The following is a 13,529-nucleotide window of genomic DNA, read 5'->3' on the forward strand; positions in this document are numbered from 1 at the left end:
CATGGCATGAATAGAATGTAGCAAGGAGCAAGCTTTACTACACACTAAGGGCTTTTCAATTGGTTTTCATTTAGCTCACAGTCAGAATTGATTTGTCATTGTATTCAATTTTGTTTAAAAGACCTAAATCAAAGGTGCACGCTTTCATCATGAGAAGATATCAAAGTTCTTTGACCACTGCATATGATCGGCTATCTATTTGAAAAAAAAGATGACGCACTTGGGTGGATTCCTTTCAATAGAGTTTGGGAATCACGTGTCCCTCCAGATATTGTTGAATTTAGTAACGGGCTAATCCCAACAGATTTAGCCAATGGTGAGGAAATCTGGTAGTTGTAGTTCAGTAACATTTTGAAAATCACATAATTCTCACCCCTGGGCTAAACAGCATGTGAAAATAATTCTACGTGCTTAGAAAACTCCTCAAAGAGGCTTACAGTAGCAATCCCCTCCCTAGCTTTCTTTGAGCTGCTAGGAAATACCTTTTTCACCTGGTTTTGATTGTTTCATAGTTATACACTTTCATGGTCTGTTTCTTTTTATAGATTGTTTCCTTTTCATTCTCCTCATTCTCTACTAGTGTGTGTGTGTTATATTATAAGCCACCCTGGAAACATTTTGCATGGAAGGGTACTTTTTAAATTTACAACATAATAGTCTATACTGATTTGCAATCATATTACCATAATTCTAATGGTGAGTGAATATAAACGACATACTGATGAAAAGAATCACTGCAAATAAAATAATGGCCTAGATCAGTGATGGCCAACCTATGACACGCGTGTCAGCACTGACACGCCTAGCCATTTTTGCTGACACACTGCCATATGCAGATTGATTGGATGACTATGTCTTTTGTGGCCAAATTTGGTGTGATTTGGTCCAGTGGTTTTGTTGTTTACTCCATGGGAATTATGCACATTACATTTATATATATACTAGCTGTGCCCGGCCACGCGTTGCTGTGGCAAAGTGGTGGTGGTATTCGTTAAAAATTGTTGTGGAATTTTTATTTGATGTTATTTGTATTTTAATTAATTTAATTGTAACTTATCTTTTTATTTATTATATTTTATTATTTTGTTGTATTATTTTTGTTATTTTGTTATTATGGTATTTTATTGTATTAATTTTTTAGTGTTTTTTGTTATTTTTTATTGTATTATTTGTATTTATTTTATTTTTTATTCTTTATTAACACAGGGCTGAGTGGGTTGCTAGGAGATCAAGTGGGCGGAGCTTAGCCTTCTAACTGACAGCAATTAGATAAAAACAATTATTTCTCTCCCTCTAATTAGGACTCTATTTTTCTTTTCTTTTTGTTGTCGGAACCTAGGGGCAAAGATGGTGGGTTGTGCTGCTAAATTTCTAGGTTCTGGGGCTTGTACTTTTGTTGTTTAGTGGGAGGAACGGACACCATTACTCCTATATATATATATATATATATATATATATATATATATATATATATTATTCTATTGTTATTATAGTATATTATCATATTATTACCATTATATTATTATTATATTATTCATTATTCATGACTACATTGAAACTAGAATAGAGAGAAATCAGTGTGGAAACTGCAAGAGGTACCATAGATTGTTGTACATGGAAATAATGGTAGTAAATAGTTTTTGATTTATTAAATACAGTTATATATTACAATTATACATTTTTGTTATTTAAACTATACATATTGCGAAATTATGGTTTTTTTCTCAAAGTGACACACCACCCAAGTCATGCTAGGTTTTTTGGTGAATTTTGACACACCAAGTGCAAAAGGTTGCCCATCATTGGACTAGATTCTGTTTCAGGAGCTATTTGCCTATCATGTAGCTAATAATAATAATGTAACTAACAACAACAATGCTTTATCTATATGCTGCCTCCTCTCCCCGAGAGGACTCGGGGTGGCTTACAACAAGGAACAATATAAATAGTAATACAGTAATTACACAAACAAATTGAGAGAAATTAAATCAGAACAACAAATCAAAGGAACAAATCATGATGCATATAGAAGAGTAAATCACAATAAATGTGTTAAATATAATTCAAAAAGCATCGCTCATAAAAATAAAACTATATAATAATTAAACATGTAGTACACTAAACATGTTGCTACATTTTCATAGTCATGTCTCATGAATCAATGTCTATCTTAAAAGCATAACACCCTCCTATTGCCATTTCCAAGTTGTTAGAAAGTGAGAGGGTCAATAGGGATGTGCCCACTCTTTTTGTTGTAGATAGATGTACAGTGAAAGGAATTTGCAGAGACCTCCAAGACTGCTCAGGACGTCTCTTCAGATTACATCTTTATAGCGTGTCCAGCCAAAGGAAAACTGCTGGATATATTCCTGCTCAGCCTCCCACTCTCCAAAAACATGGAAATGTGAGGAGAAGCTGCAAGGCTTGCAAGATGTGTTTTGGAGAAGAATTTTATTATTGTGTGGTCGGAACAGAATTCTGACCTTTGCAACTACCAGAAAACATAAGCTGTGATGGCATTATAATTCACTGTGAGGAAATCAGCCATTGTCTTAGAATCACCAAACATCAACTTTCAATTGCTTTTACTAGGTACAGTAGACCTACCAAATCAATAGCTGAATAATAATTCAATATTGACAAAAATCCCAAGGGATCAATGGATCTTCACTAGCTTTGATAAATAAGTCAATACTTATTTCCTAAAGTCTTCCATCCATTAACATGGATCCACACCGTACACAAAACCCTCAACAGATTACTTTATCATGCAAGTTAACAAATTTAGAAAGGGGAAGGCTTCTATGCAACTTTATACCATCTCTTGAATATTTCTCTTGAGAAAATGTCTCTAATTTCAGAATTCATTCTCCCTTATATTCCAGTTTTCTTATTTAAAAGTTAGGTATGGGAAATCTAGCTTGTAAATTAAGAGTACTATTCTTGAGCTGTCATTTATTATATTGTCTTATGGAACTTTCTTTTATTATTTAGTGCTAATTTTTTGTTAGCTGCTCTGGACTTGAGAAGTAACAGTTGGTATTTAACTATCATACAGAAAAAACAGACAAAATAAAAAGTATGCCTAAATCCTTTTGTTATTCCCAACTAAAATAGAGTGAATAAATGGGATTTACCTATAGGTAGACACATTATTAAAAAGTTGATTAAATTGATCCAATGTTCTACTTAACGAATAGGATTCAGGCCAGAGTGTGAAAGGAAAAAAGGTAGTAAAGATGCCAATAACCAAGAAATATTTCTAAAACAACTAGGTTTTTGAGGATAAAATTATATTGAGACTCCCCACTGTGACAATCACACACTATTTAGTATAATAAGGGCTGTGCAAGAATTCGTATTAAGTATGTCTGCATAAGGTAAGTCATCTATCTATACCCATACCATACAACTTTAATCAATGTACACGACCCTGCAGATCAGCCATATGTTGTACAAGTCACCGTAATAAAGAATCTTCCTTAGATGGTTTTTATTATTCTATTTTTCTATTTTTATATAGAATGTTCTCAGCTACACAGAGTAATATCAGGTATGGCCAAGTTTCTCAGAGTGTCTGAACCCACACAGCACCAAGCTGGAAATTCCTCAAACATACTGCGGTTTGAAAATGTGTAATTGAGGAGTAAAGATTTTTCACTAACTTCAGCAGATACAATCAGTTATCCAAGCTGAGCCTGTACAATGTGACAATCACAGGCCAACTGGGATCCAACACATGTTCATCTGCCTGCCTACCTTTAATTTTCATTGCCTGCAATCTCTTGCTACAATAGTGAATCTGGGCCTACAATGACTGTCAAAAGTAGGAGTGGAATGCAGAGATATATCACTATTGCATAGGAGAAAAGAGCATAACACTTGGAATGTTATCTGTGACAAAGTGACAAAGAGCACATTGCTAAAACATAGGAGAACAAAAAGACACATGGAACACAGAAACAAGGAAATGGAGTGGCAAACATAGAAATGGGACTGTGGGCAGACTGAGATGTAATGATCTGAAGCCAAGGATGAAAACTATTTCCCCATTTTTAGGAGGAACAAGTGGTGAAAGCTGACTCTGGAAACCAGGGTTCAATTCCCCACTTGGCCATGTAAACCCACAGGGGAACTTGAGCAAGTCACTCAGCCTGAAGAAACCCTGTGATAGCACTGCCTTAGGGCAGTGGTTCTCAACATGGGGTCCCCAGATGTTTTTGGCTTACAACTCCCAGAAATCCCTGCCAGTTTACCAGCTGTTAGGATTTCTGGAAGTTGAAGGGCAAAAACATCTGGGGACCCCAGATTGAGAACCACCGCCTTAGGATCTCCATAATTTGAAAACAACGTAAAGACACACAACTCATACATAGCAGCACTTCCCTAAAACCCCACAGCCCACAAACAAATCAGATAGTCACCTGGAATTGCCAGGTCACTTCTTGCCCAAAAACCATCACAATAGCTTCCAAACCACTCCCACATATGTGGTTTGCATTCTTTCTCCCGCAACACCTTAGAAACCTCCTGACATGCTGCCAACATACCAAAGTGGCCCACATGGAGAAACTGCCCCTATCCAGGTGCAATACCAGAGAATCTTTCCTAACCTAGTACTCTTAGGTTGTTTAAAACTACAAGTCAGGTCAGAGATCAGGTTTCTTTTACATGTTCAGCATTCAGCTACGCATATTCCTAGAGATTGGTGACAAATAACTCTACTATTACACTGCTTGTATTTCTTGCTTTCTTTTTCATAGTCATGTTTTCAAATGTTTTTAAAACTGTTGACAGTTTAATTATATTCTTAATTGTATGTAATTTATTTATATATTTATTCATAGATTTATTTATCACTGTCCATCTTTTAACTTTTGTAAGACGCTTTGAATTCCTGGAGAATAGGATAAATAATAGCACTAACACAGCTCCCAACTTAGTCTTAGCCTTAGTCATCATCGATAGAAAATATGGGAGTTGCTCTGATAAACATCTAGGAGGTTGGGGAAAACATGTACTGTGGAATGCAGGAAAAAATATCTTAAGGAGCTCCATTGGCTGCAGTTTATTTTCCGAGCCCAATTCAAGGTGCAGGTAATCACCTACAAAGCCCTAAACGGTTCGGGACCCACCTACCTTCGTGATCACATTTCCCCCTATGAACCTGCAGGGCTCCTTTGAACATCAGGGGAGGCCCTCCTCTCGGTCCCACCATAGTCACAATCGCAATTGGTGGGGACGAGGGAGAGGGGCTTCTCCGTGGTGGCCCCCCGGCTCTGGAACTCACTACCTAGGGAGATTAGGCAAACTCCTACCCTTCAAAACCTGGCTTTTCCAGCAGGCCTTTGATGATGATTTCTTGCCCTCGTGACAGGGCTTGTTCTTGTGATCAATAACATATCTGTTGCACTTTATTCTACTCCTTCAGCTGGAAATAGCTCCTATGTTTACCTCATCCCAAGCCCCCTACCAATTATAGCAATTGGGTTATCTACTTCTTTTCTAGTTTACAATCTTCACTCTATGCACTTTCATTGGCCCCAGTTCGCTTTTATGAGCCTGTTCTGGTTTTTACTATTTCTGTTACTTTTGATGTGATTGTTATGTTATTATGTTTTACATGGATTTGCATTTTTATTTGGATTTGTTTTATTTACAATTATTGTAACCACCTGGGCTTGGCCCCATGTAAGCCGCTCTGAGTCCCTTCGGGGAGATGGAGGCAGGGTATAAAAATAAAGTTGTTGTTGTTGTTGTTGTTATCTGGGTCTTTAGCAATCTATTCTTATTATCTTTTCTTAACATCTTCACCAATCAGTTTCTATGTCTCTCTTTCCTGTAGTCTCTCTCTGACTTTCATGGGTTTCCTTTCCATGCTCTTAATAAAAGTTTGGATATCAGTAGCACTTATTCTTAGAGAAGTCAAACTTGGCTATGGTGAAATATGCCTTAATTACATCCCACTTAAAACAGGTCCAATATTCTGCAGGTAGGTGGAGCTAGTGACAATGACTATGCAACACTGAGTTGTTGTATGTTTTCCGGGCTGTATGGCCATGTTCCAGAAGTATCATCTCCTGACGTTTCATGTGGGTGAAACATCAGAAGAGAATACTTCTGGAACATGGCCATACAGCCCGGAAAACATACAACAACCCTGTGATCCCAGCCATGAAAGCCTTCGACAACACCCTATACAACACTTGTTGAAACAGATTTTATTTCCCTATATAAATCTGCCAGAGTCTTTCCTTAGGGAAAGGGTTTTTTAATCATGCCATCATCACAGGTTCATTTGGTTAAAACATGAGAGATAGCTTTCTCAGTTATTGTTCCTGATTTGTTCTAGAATTCCTTTCTGTTTATTTCACAGGCAGACAAGTGATCATTTATTCAAGCAGGTACTTAATAATTAATTGATTGCAGGAAGTCTCTTTTGTGGGAGGGGTATTCAGTCGTATTAATAGTATTGTTCAACTAAAATTATTGTACACTTTTAATTTTAATGGTGTTTCAATCTGATAACTTGCTGAATTGTGTTTAAACTTTTTAAATATTAATTTCTAGCCTTTATCTTATGTCAGCCTTTTTGTACATTGTCTTGGGTTCCATGTTAGCCAAAAGACAGCATACAGATAAAAATTCAGTAGACAATGAGCCATCAAAACATTGTCCCAGTTGATTGTATGTAGTAGCCTGTCACCATTTCCATCTGTTGTTCAACAGCAACTGAGAAACCACAGCTTACCAGCTCTCTTGCTTCTTCCAGCTGCTTCTCCACATTTGAAACCATTTGCCTCTTCTCATCTAAGAATAATAATAAAAAGAATAATAATAAAAATCAAGTGAAAATCAACTTCTCCAACTACAAATATTTCTATTCACTCCAGGGAGAATTAAAGTTTTCACCAGTAATTTATAATTTAGTCTGTATATTGCATTGTTTGAAGGACATGTTAAAGGAGCAGCTCTCGGGGTACATGTGCGTTGGGGGGGGGGAGACTTTATACAGTGTTCATGTTTCTGGAATTCAGTTTTACAGTAATGCAAAACCTACTGGGAGGGATAGCTAATACTCCAGAAGACAGGAGCAGAATTCAAAAAAATCTTAACAGATTAGAGAGATGGACCAAAACTAACAAAATGAAGTTCAACAGGGACAAATGCAAGATTCTCCACTTAAGCAGAAAAAATAAAATGCAAAAATACATAATGGGGGACACCTTGCTCGACAGCAGTACGTGTGAAAATTATCTTGAAGTCCTTGGGGACAACAAGTTAAAAATGTGCCAACAACATGATGTGGCAGCTTTAAAAGCCAATGGCAATTTTGGCTTGCATAAATTGGAGTATAATGTCTAGATCCAGGGAAGTCATGCCACCTCTCTAATCTGCCTTGGTCAGACCACACCTGGTATATTGTGTCCAATTTTGGGCACTGCAATTGAAGGGAGATGTTGACAATCTAGAATGTGTCCAGAGGAGGGTGACTAAAATGATTTTTTTTTCATGTCAGGAGTTTCTTCTGGAGTGAGAGAATTGGCCGTCTGCAAGGATGTTGCCCAGGTGATGCCAGGATGTTTTGATGTTTTTACCATCCGTGTGGGAGGCTTCTCTAATGTCCCTGCATGAAGCTGGAGCTGATAGAGGGAGCTCATCCGCGCTCTCCCAGGGTGGGATTCGTACCTGGCAGCCTTTAGGTCAGCAACCCAACCTTCAAGTCATGAGGCTTTAATTCACTACGCCACCGAGGGCTCCACTAAAATGATCAAGGGTCTGGAGAACAAGCCCTTTGAGGAGCAGCTTAAAGAGCTGGGCATGTTTAGCCTGCAGAAGAGAAGGCTGAGAGGAGACACAATAGCCATATATAAATATGTGAGGGGAAGTCATAGGGAGGAGGGAGCAAGCTTGTTTTCTGCTGCCCTGGAGACTAGGACACAGAACAATGGCTTCAAATTACAGGAAAGGGGATTCCACCAGAACATTAGGAAGAACCTCCTAGCTATGAGAGCTGTTCAGCAGTGAAATTCTCTGCCCCGGAGTATGGTGGAGGCTCCTTTTTTGGAGGCTTTTAAGCAGAGGCTGGATGGCTATCTGTTGAGAGTGCTTTGAATGCGATTTTCCTGCTTCTTAGCAGGGGGTTGGACTGGATGGACCAGGAGGTCTCTTCCAACTCTATGATTCTATATCAGGTATGGGCAAACTTCGGCCCTTCAGGTGTTTTGGACTTCTACTCCCACAATTCCTAACAGCCTACCGGCTGTTTGGAATTGTGGGAGTTGGTGTCTAAAACACCTGAATGGTCTAAGTTTGCCCATCCCTGTTCTATATATATATATATACTAGCTGTGCCCGGCCACGCGTTGCTGTGGCGAAGTATGGTGGTATGGGAAATAAAGTATTGAGGAATTGGTAGTAGTTAAGGTAAAGGGTAAAGGTTTTCCCCTGACATTAAGTCCAGTTGTGTCCGACTGCACACTGAAGTGGATTATATGGCAGTGTGGAATCAAGATAATCCAGTTCAAGGCAGATAATATAAGATGATAAATGGGTTATATAGCTGTGTGGAAGGGGCTTGAGTCTACACTGCCATATAATCCAGTTCAAATCTGATAATCTGTATTTTATAGGCAGTGTGGAAGAGGCCTAAGTGAGGCCTAACTCTGCCTGTCCCCTGGGCTGAGTGGGTTGCTAGGAGGCCAAGTGAGTGGAGCTTAGCCTTTTAACTGGCAGCAATTGGATAAAAACAATGATACCTCTCCCTCTAATTAGGACTTTATTTTTCTTTTCTTTTTGTTGTATGAGCGTATAGGCATGGGTGAGGGGTTGGGCTGCCAAGTTTAGTGTTTCTGGGATGTGTAGTTTTGTTGTTTTGTCCTAGGCCAAAATTTCATTACCCTTTTATATATATACTAGCTGTGCCCAGCCACGCGTTGCTGTGGCGTTGTCTGGTGGTGGTGGTGAGAAATTGTTGAGGTAGTGGTGGTATTGCATGTCTGTTGTATGGTTGTCTTTATGTTTAGTATGCACACTGAAGTGGATTATATGGCAGTGTGGACTCAAGATAATCCAGTTCAAAGCAGATAATATAAGATTCTAAATGGGTTATATAGATGTGGAAGGGCCTTGAGTCTACATTGCCATATAATCCAGTTAAAATCATAATCTGTGGAAGAGGCCTAAGTGAGGCCTAACTGTGCCTGTCCCCTGGGCTAAGTAGGTTGCTAGGAGACCAAGTGGGCGGAGCTTAGCCTTCTAACTGGCAGCAATTGGAAAATTCCTCTCCCTGTAATTAGAACTTTATTTTTCTTTTCTTTTTGTTGTATCAACCTAGAGCCGTGAATGATGGGTTGTGTTGTCAAATTTCGAGGTTGGGGGGCCTGTAGTTTTGTTGTTTTGTCCGCTGCCCTGATGCCATTACTCTTTTATATATATAGATACACGCAGCGAGCAGCATTAATGCAATTTGGCCCCACTTTGACAGCCTTGGTTCAATGCTGTGGAATCATGAGAACTGCACTTTTACAAGGCCTTTGCCAAAGAAGGCTGGTGCCTCACCAAACTACAACTCCCAGGATGCCACAGCATTGAGCCATGGCGGTTAAAGTGGTGTCAAAGGCCCTGCCAAAGCAAGGGGCGAGAGGAAAGGAGGAGGAGTCAGGAGTGAGTCCCTCTCAGCCCCAGGACTCACCTCCCAGCAACTTGGGCACCTTCCCGATGCGGTTGGTGATCTCCGCGCTGAGAACCGAGAAGTCCTGCTCGTAGCCCTCGAAGTCTGAGGACATGGCGGCCAAGGAAAGACAGGCCTCGGCGGCTACACGGGCGGAAGGGAGGCAATAGAAGCCAACAGGCAGCCCGCCTCGGAATTAGGGATGCTCACGACCCTGAGTTCCCTCAGGTAACGCAAACTCAACTTCGCCGCTGCTCCTGTCAGGACTGCACTTCCGGGTTGGGCGGCACCAACAACACTCCCCCGCGGAACCTCGTCTCGTAACCAAGGTTCCGGATTCTCGTCCCAATGGGGATGCAGGGCAACTGCAATCGATTATGATGATGATGATTGATGATGATGATGACGACGGCTAATATGATGAAGACTAACATGATGAAGATCATATCTGGAGTCATGCCTTTCCAATGTTTCGTTCACAAGAGCCCTGCCACATGCACAATGGAAGACCTTTTTATAGCAACACCAAAGGCACTCCCAAGCTACTTGTCAAAGGACATTTAATCTAATGCCTAGTTTCTCACTTTGTTTGTGTTTTGAAATACATTACAACTGTACCCTCAGTTCGCTTCTGATACAATAAATAAATGTACAAGAGTATGTAAAACATTATTATTATTATTATTATTATTATTATTAGCGACATTTATATCCCGCCCTTCTCACCCCAAAGGGGACTCCGGGCGGTTTACAAGTATATATACATACAATATATTTTATTATATGAATATATTACAATATTATTAGTAATATTGCATGTAATATAAATACAGTAGAGTCTCACTTATCCAACATAAACGGGCCCGCAGAACGTTGGATAAGCGAATATGTTGGATAATAAGGAGGGATTAAGGAAACGCCTATTACACATCAAATTAGGTTGTGATTTTACAAATTAAGCACCAAAACATCATGTTATACAACAAATTTGGCAGAAAAAGTAGTTACAAATTAATGCAGTAATGCTATGTAGTAATTACTGTATTAATGAATTTAGTACCAAAATATCACGATATATTGAAAACATTGACTACAAAAATGCGTTGGATAATCCAGAATGTTGGATAAGCGAGTGTTGGATAAGTGAGACTCTACTGTATTACAATATTATTAGTAATATTGCATGTAATATAAATATACCATTATAATAGTGAATTATAATTATTATTACATTGTATTACATCATAATATTATTATTAATATTACATGTATATACAATATATTATAATATTAGTATAGTATAATATTATTACAGTGAGACTCTACTGTATGTGGTAACGGTATGTAGTAATTACTGTATTACAACTTTAGCACCAAAACATTGCAATGTCTTGAAACATTGACTACAAAATCATTGACTACTAAAAGGCAGACTGTGTTAAATAATACAGAACGTTGGATAAGCGAAGGTTGGATAAGTGAGACTCTACTGTAGTTGTTACATTCTAGAAACTTTGTTTTTGTGCCTGCCACAAGCTATGTTGAATTGACTGAGACTCGATGAGACGTTAATTGAAAACTATAGCAAAATGTGCTACAGGATTTCCCAAAAAAAACAAAGTTTAATTTAAAAAAAAAACTCCCATGCTTTTATGATAGACCCAATTAGGAAATGGCATTGATAACCCAGGAACAAAAATTGTGTAGCATAGTGTTATGACTTGGGTCCCATCTACAAGATGTCTCGTTATGTATAGGCAAAACATTTCAAAATCCTACAAAAAGGAAATCCACACAGAAGAGAGATACAGTAGAGTCTCACTTATCCAACACTCGCTTATCCAACGTTCTGGATTATCCAACACATTTCTGTAGTCAATGTTTTCAATATATCATGATATTTTGATGCAAAATTTGTAAATACAGTAATTACTACATACCATTACTGTGTATTGAACTACTTTTTCTGCCAGATTTGTTGTCTAACATGATGTTTTGGTGCTTAATTTCCTATCTTCAAGAAGGGAAAAAAGAACGACCCAAACAATTACCGTCCGGTCAGCCTCACGTCGATACCAGGCAAGATTCTGGAAAAGATCATTAAGGAAGTGGTCTGCAAACACTTAGAAACAGATGCAGTCATTGCAAATAGTCAACACGGATTTACCAAAAACAAGTCATGCCAGACTAATCTGATCTCTTTTTTCGACAGAGTTACGAGTTGGGTCGACACAGGGAATACCTGGATTTCAGTAAGGCCTTCGACAAAGTCCCCCACGACCTTCTGGCAAACAAACTAGTAAAATGTGGGCTAGACAAAACTACGGTTAGGTGGATCTGTAATTGGCTAAGCGAACGAACCCAAAGGTTGCTCACCAATGCGTCGTCTTCATCTTGGAAAGAAGTGACAAGTGGAGTGCCGCAGGGCTCCGTCCTAGGCCCGGTTCTGTTCAACATCTTTATTAACGACTTAGACGAAGGGTTAGAAGGCACGATCATCAGGTTTGCAGACGACACAAAACTGGGAGGGATAGCCAACACTCCAGAAGAAAGGAGCAGAATTCAAAACAATCTTGACAGACTAGAGAAATGGGCCGAAACTAACAAAATGAAGTTCAACAGGGACAAATGCAAGATACTTCACTTCGGCAGAAAAAATGGAATGCAAAGATACAGAATGGGGGACGCCTGGCTTGACAGCAGTACATGTGAAAAAGACCTTGGGGTCCTTGTGGACAACAAGTTAAACATGACCCACAATGTGATGCGGCTGCTAAAAAAGCCAATGGGATTCTGGCCTGCATCAATAGGGGAATAGTGTCTAGATCCAGGGAAGTCCTGCTTCCCCTCTATTCTACCTTGGTCAGACCACACCTGGAATACTGCGTCCAATTTTGGGCACCACAGTTGAAGGGAGATGTTGACAAGCTGGAAAGCGTCCAGAGGAGGGCAACTAAAATGATCAAAGGTCTGGAGAACAAGCCCTATAAGGAGCGGCTTAAAGAGCTGGGCATGTTTAGCCTGCAGAAGAGAAGGCTGAGAGGAGACATGATGAGGGCCATGTACAAATATGTGAGGGGAAGTCATAGGGAGGAGGGAGCAAGCTTATTTTCTGCTGCCCTGCAGACTAGGACACGGAACAATGGCTTCAAACTACAGGAAAGAAGATTCCACCTGAACATCAGGAAGAACTTCCTCACTGTGAGGGCTGTTCGACAGTGGAACTCTCTCCCCGGACTGTGGTGGAGGCTCCTTCTTTGGAGGCTTTTAAGCAGAGGCTGGATGGCCATCTGTCGGGGGTGCTTTGAATGCGATTTCCTGCTTCTTGGCAGGGAGTTGGACTGGATGGCCCATGAGGTCTCTTCCAACTCTACTATTCTATGATTCTATGATTCTAATTTGTAAAATCATAACCTAATTTGAAGTTTAATAGGCTTCTCCTTAATCTCTCCTTGTTATCCAATGTATTCGCTTATCCAACATTCTGCCAGCCCATTTATGTTGGATAAGTGAGACTCTACTGTACTAGGAATTCTGTAGAATGAATGAAGTTTGGCACCGCTTTAACTGCCATGGCTGGAGCCCCCAGATGGCGTAGTGGACTAAGTGACTTGAAGGTTGGGTTGCTGACCTGAAAGTTGCCAGGTTCGAATCCCACCTGGGGAGAGTGCGGATGAGCTCCCTCTATCAGCTCCAGCTCCATGCGGGGACATGAGAGAAGCCTCCCACAAGGATGGTAAAAACATCAAACATCCGGGCATCCCCTAGGCAACGTCCTTGCAGACGGCCAATTCTCTCACTCCAGAAGCAACTTCGATTGCTCCTGACAAGGAAAAAAAAAAAACTGCCATGGCTG

General features: G+C 39.7%; 1 protein-coding gene across 7 annotated transcripts in view; it reads right to left on the minus strand.

Annotated features, from left to right (window-relative positions):
- vti1a (vesicle transport through interaction with t-SNAREs 1A) overlaps positions 1-9,985 on the minus strand; it is a 381,072-nt gene extending 371,087 nt beyond the window's left edge. The window contains exons 1-2 of one of the 7 annotated variants that reach the window (XR_010004453.1): positions 9,695-9,984; positions 6,752-6,810 (exon numbers count right to left, since the gene is read on the minus strand). Coding sequence is in view for 6 of the 7 variants with exons in the window: in XM_062975756.1 (XP_062831826.1) it covers positions 6,752-6,810; positions 9,695-9,788 (153 nt within the window). In the remaining variant the exon portion in view is untranslated. Of the gene's footprint in view, positions 1-6,751; positions 6,811-9,694 lie in introns of all 7 variants that reach the window. The other 6 variants (XM_062975756.1, XM_062975757.1, XM_062975753.1 and 3 more) reach the window with 6 other exon arrangements.
- Positions 9,986-13,529: the final 3,544 nt, after the last annotated feature.

Source organism: Anolis carolinensis, chromosome 3, assembly GCF_035594765.1.
Source record: "Anolis carolinensis isolate JA03-04 chromosome 3, rAnoCar3.1.pri, whole genome shotgun sequence".
Taxonomy (NCBI): domain Eukaryota; kingdom Metazoa; phylum Chordata; class Lepidosauria; order Squamata; family Dactyloidae; genus Anolis; species Anolis carolinensis.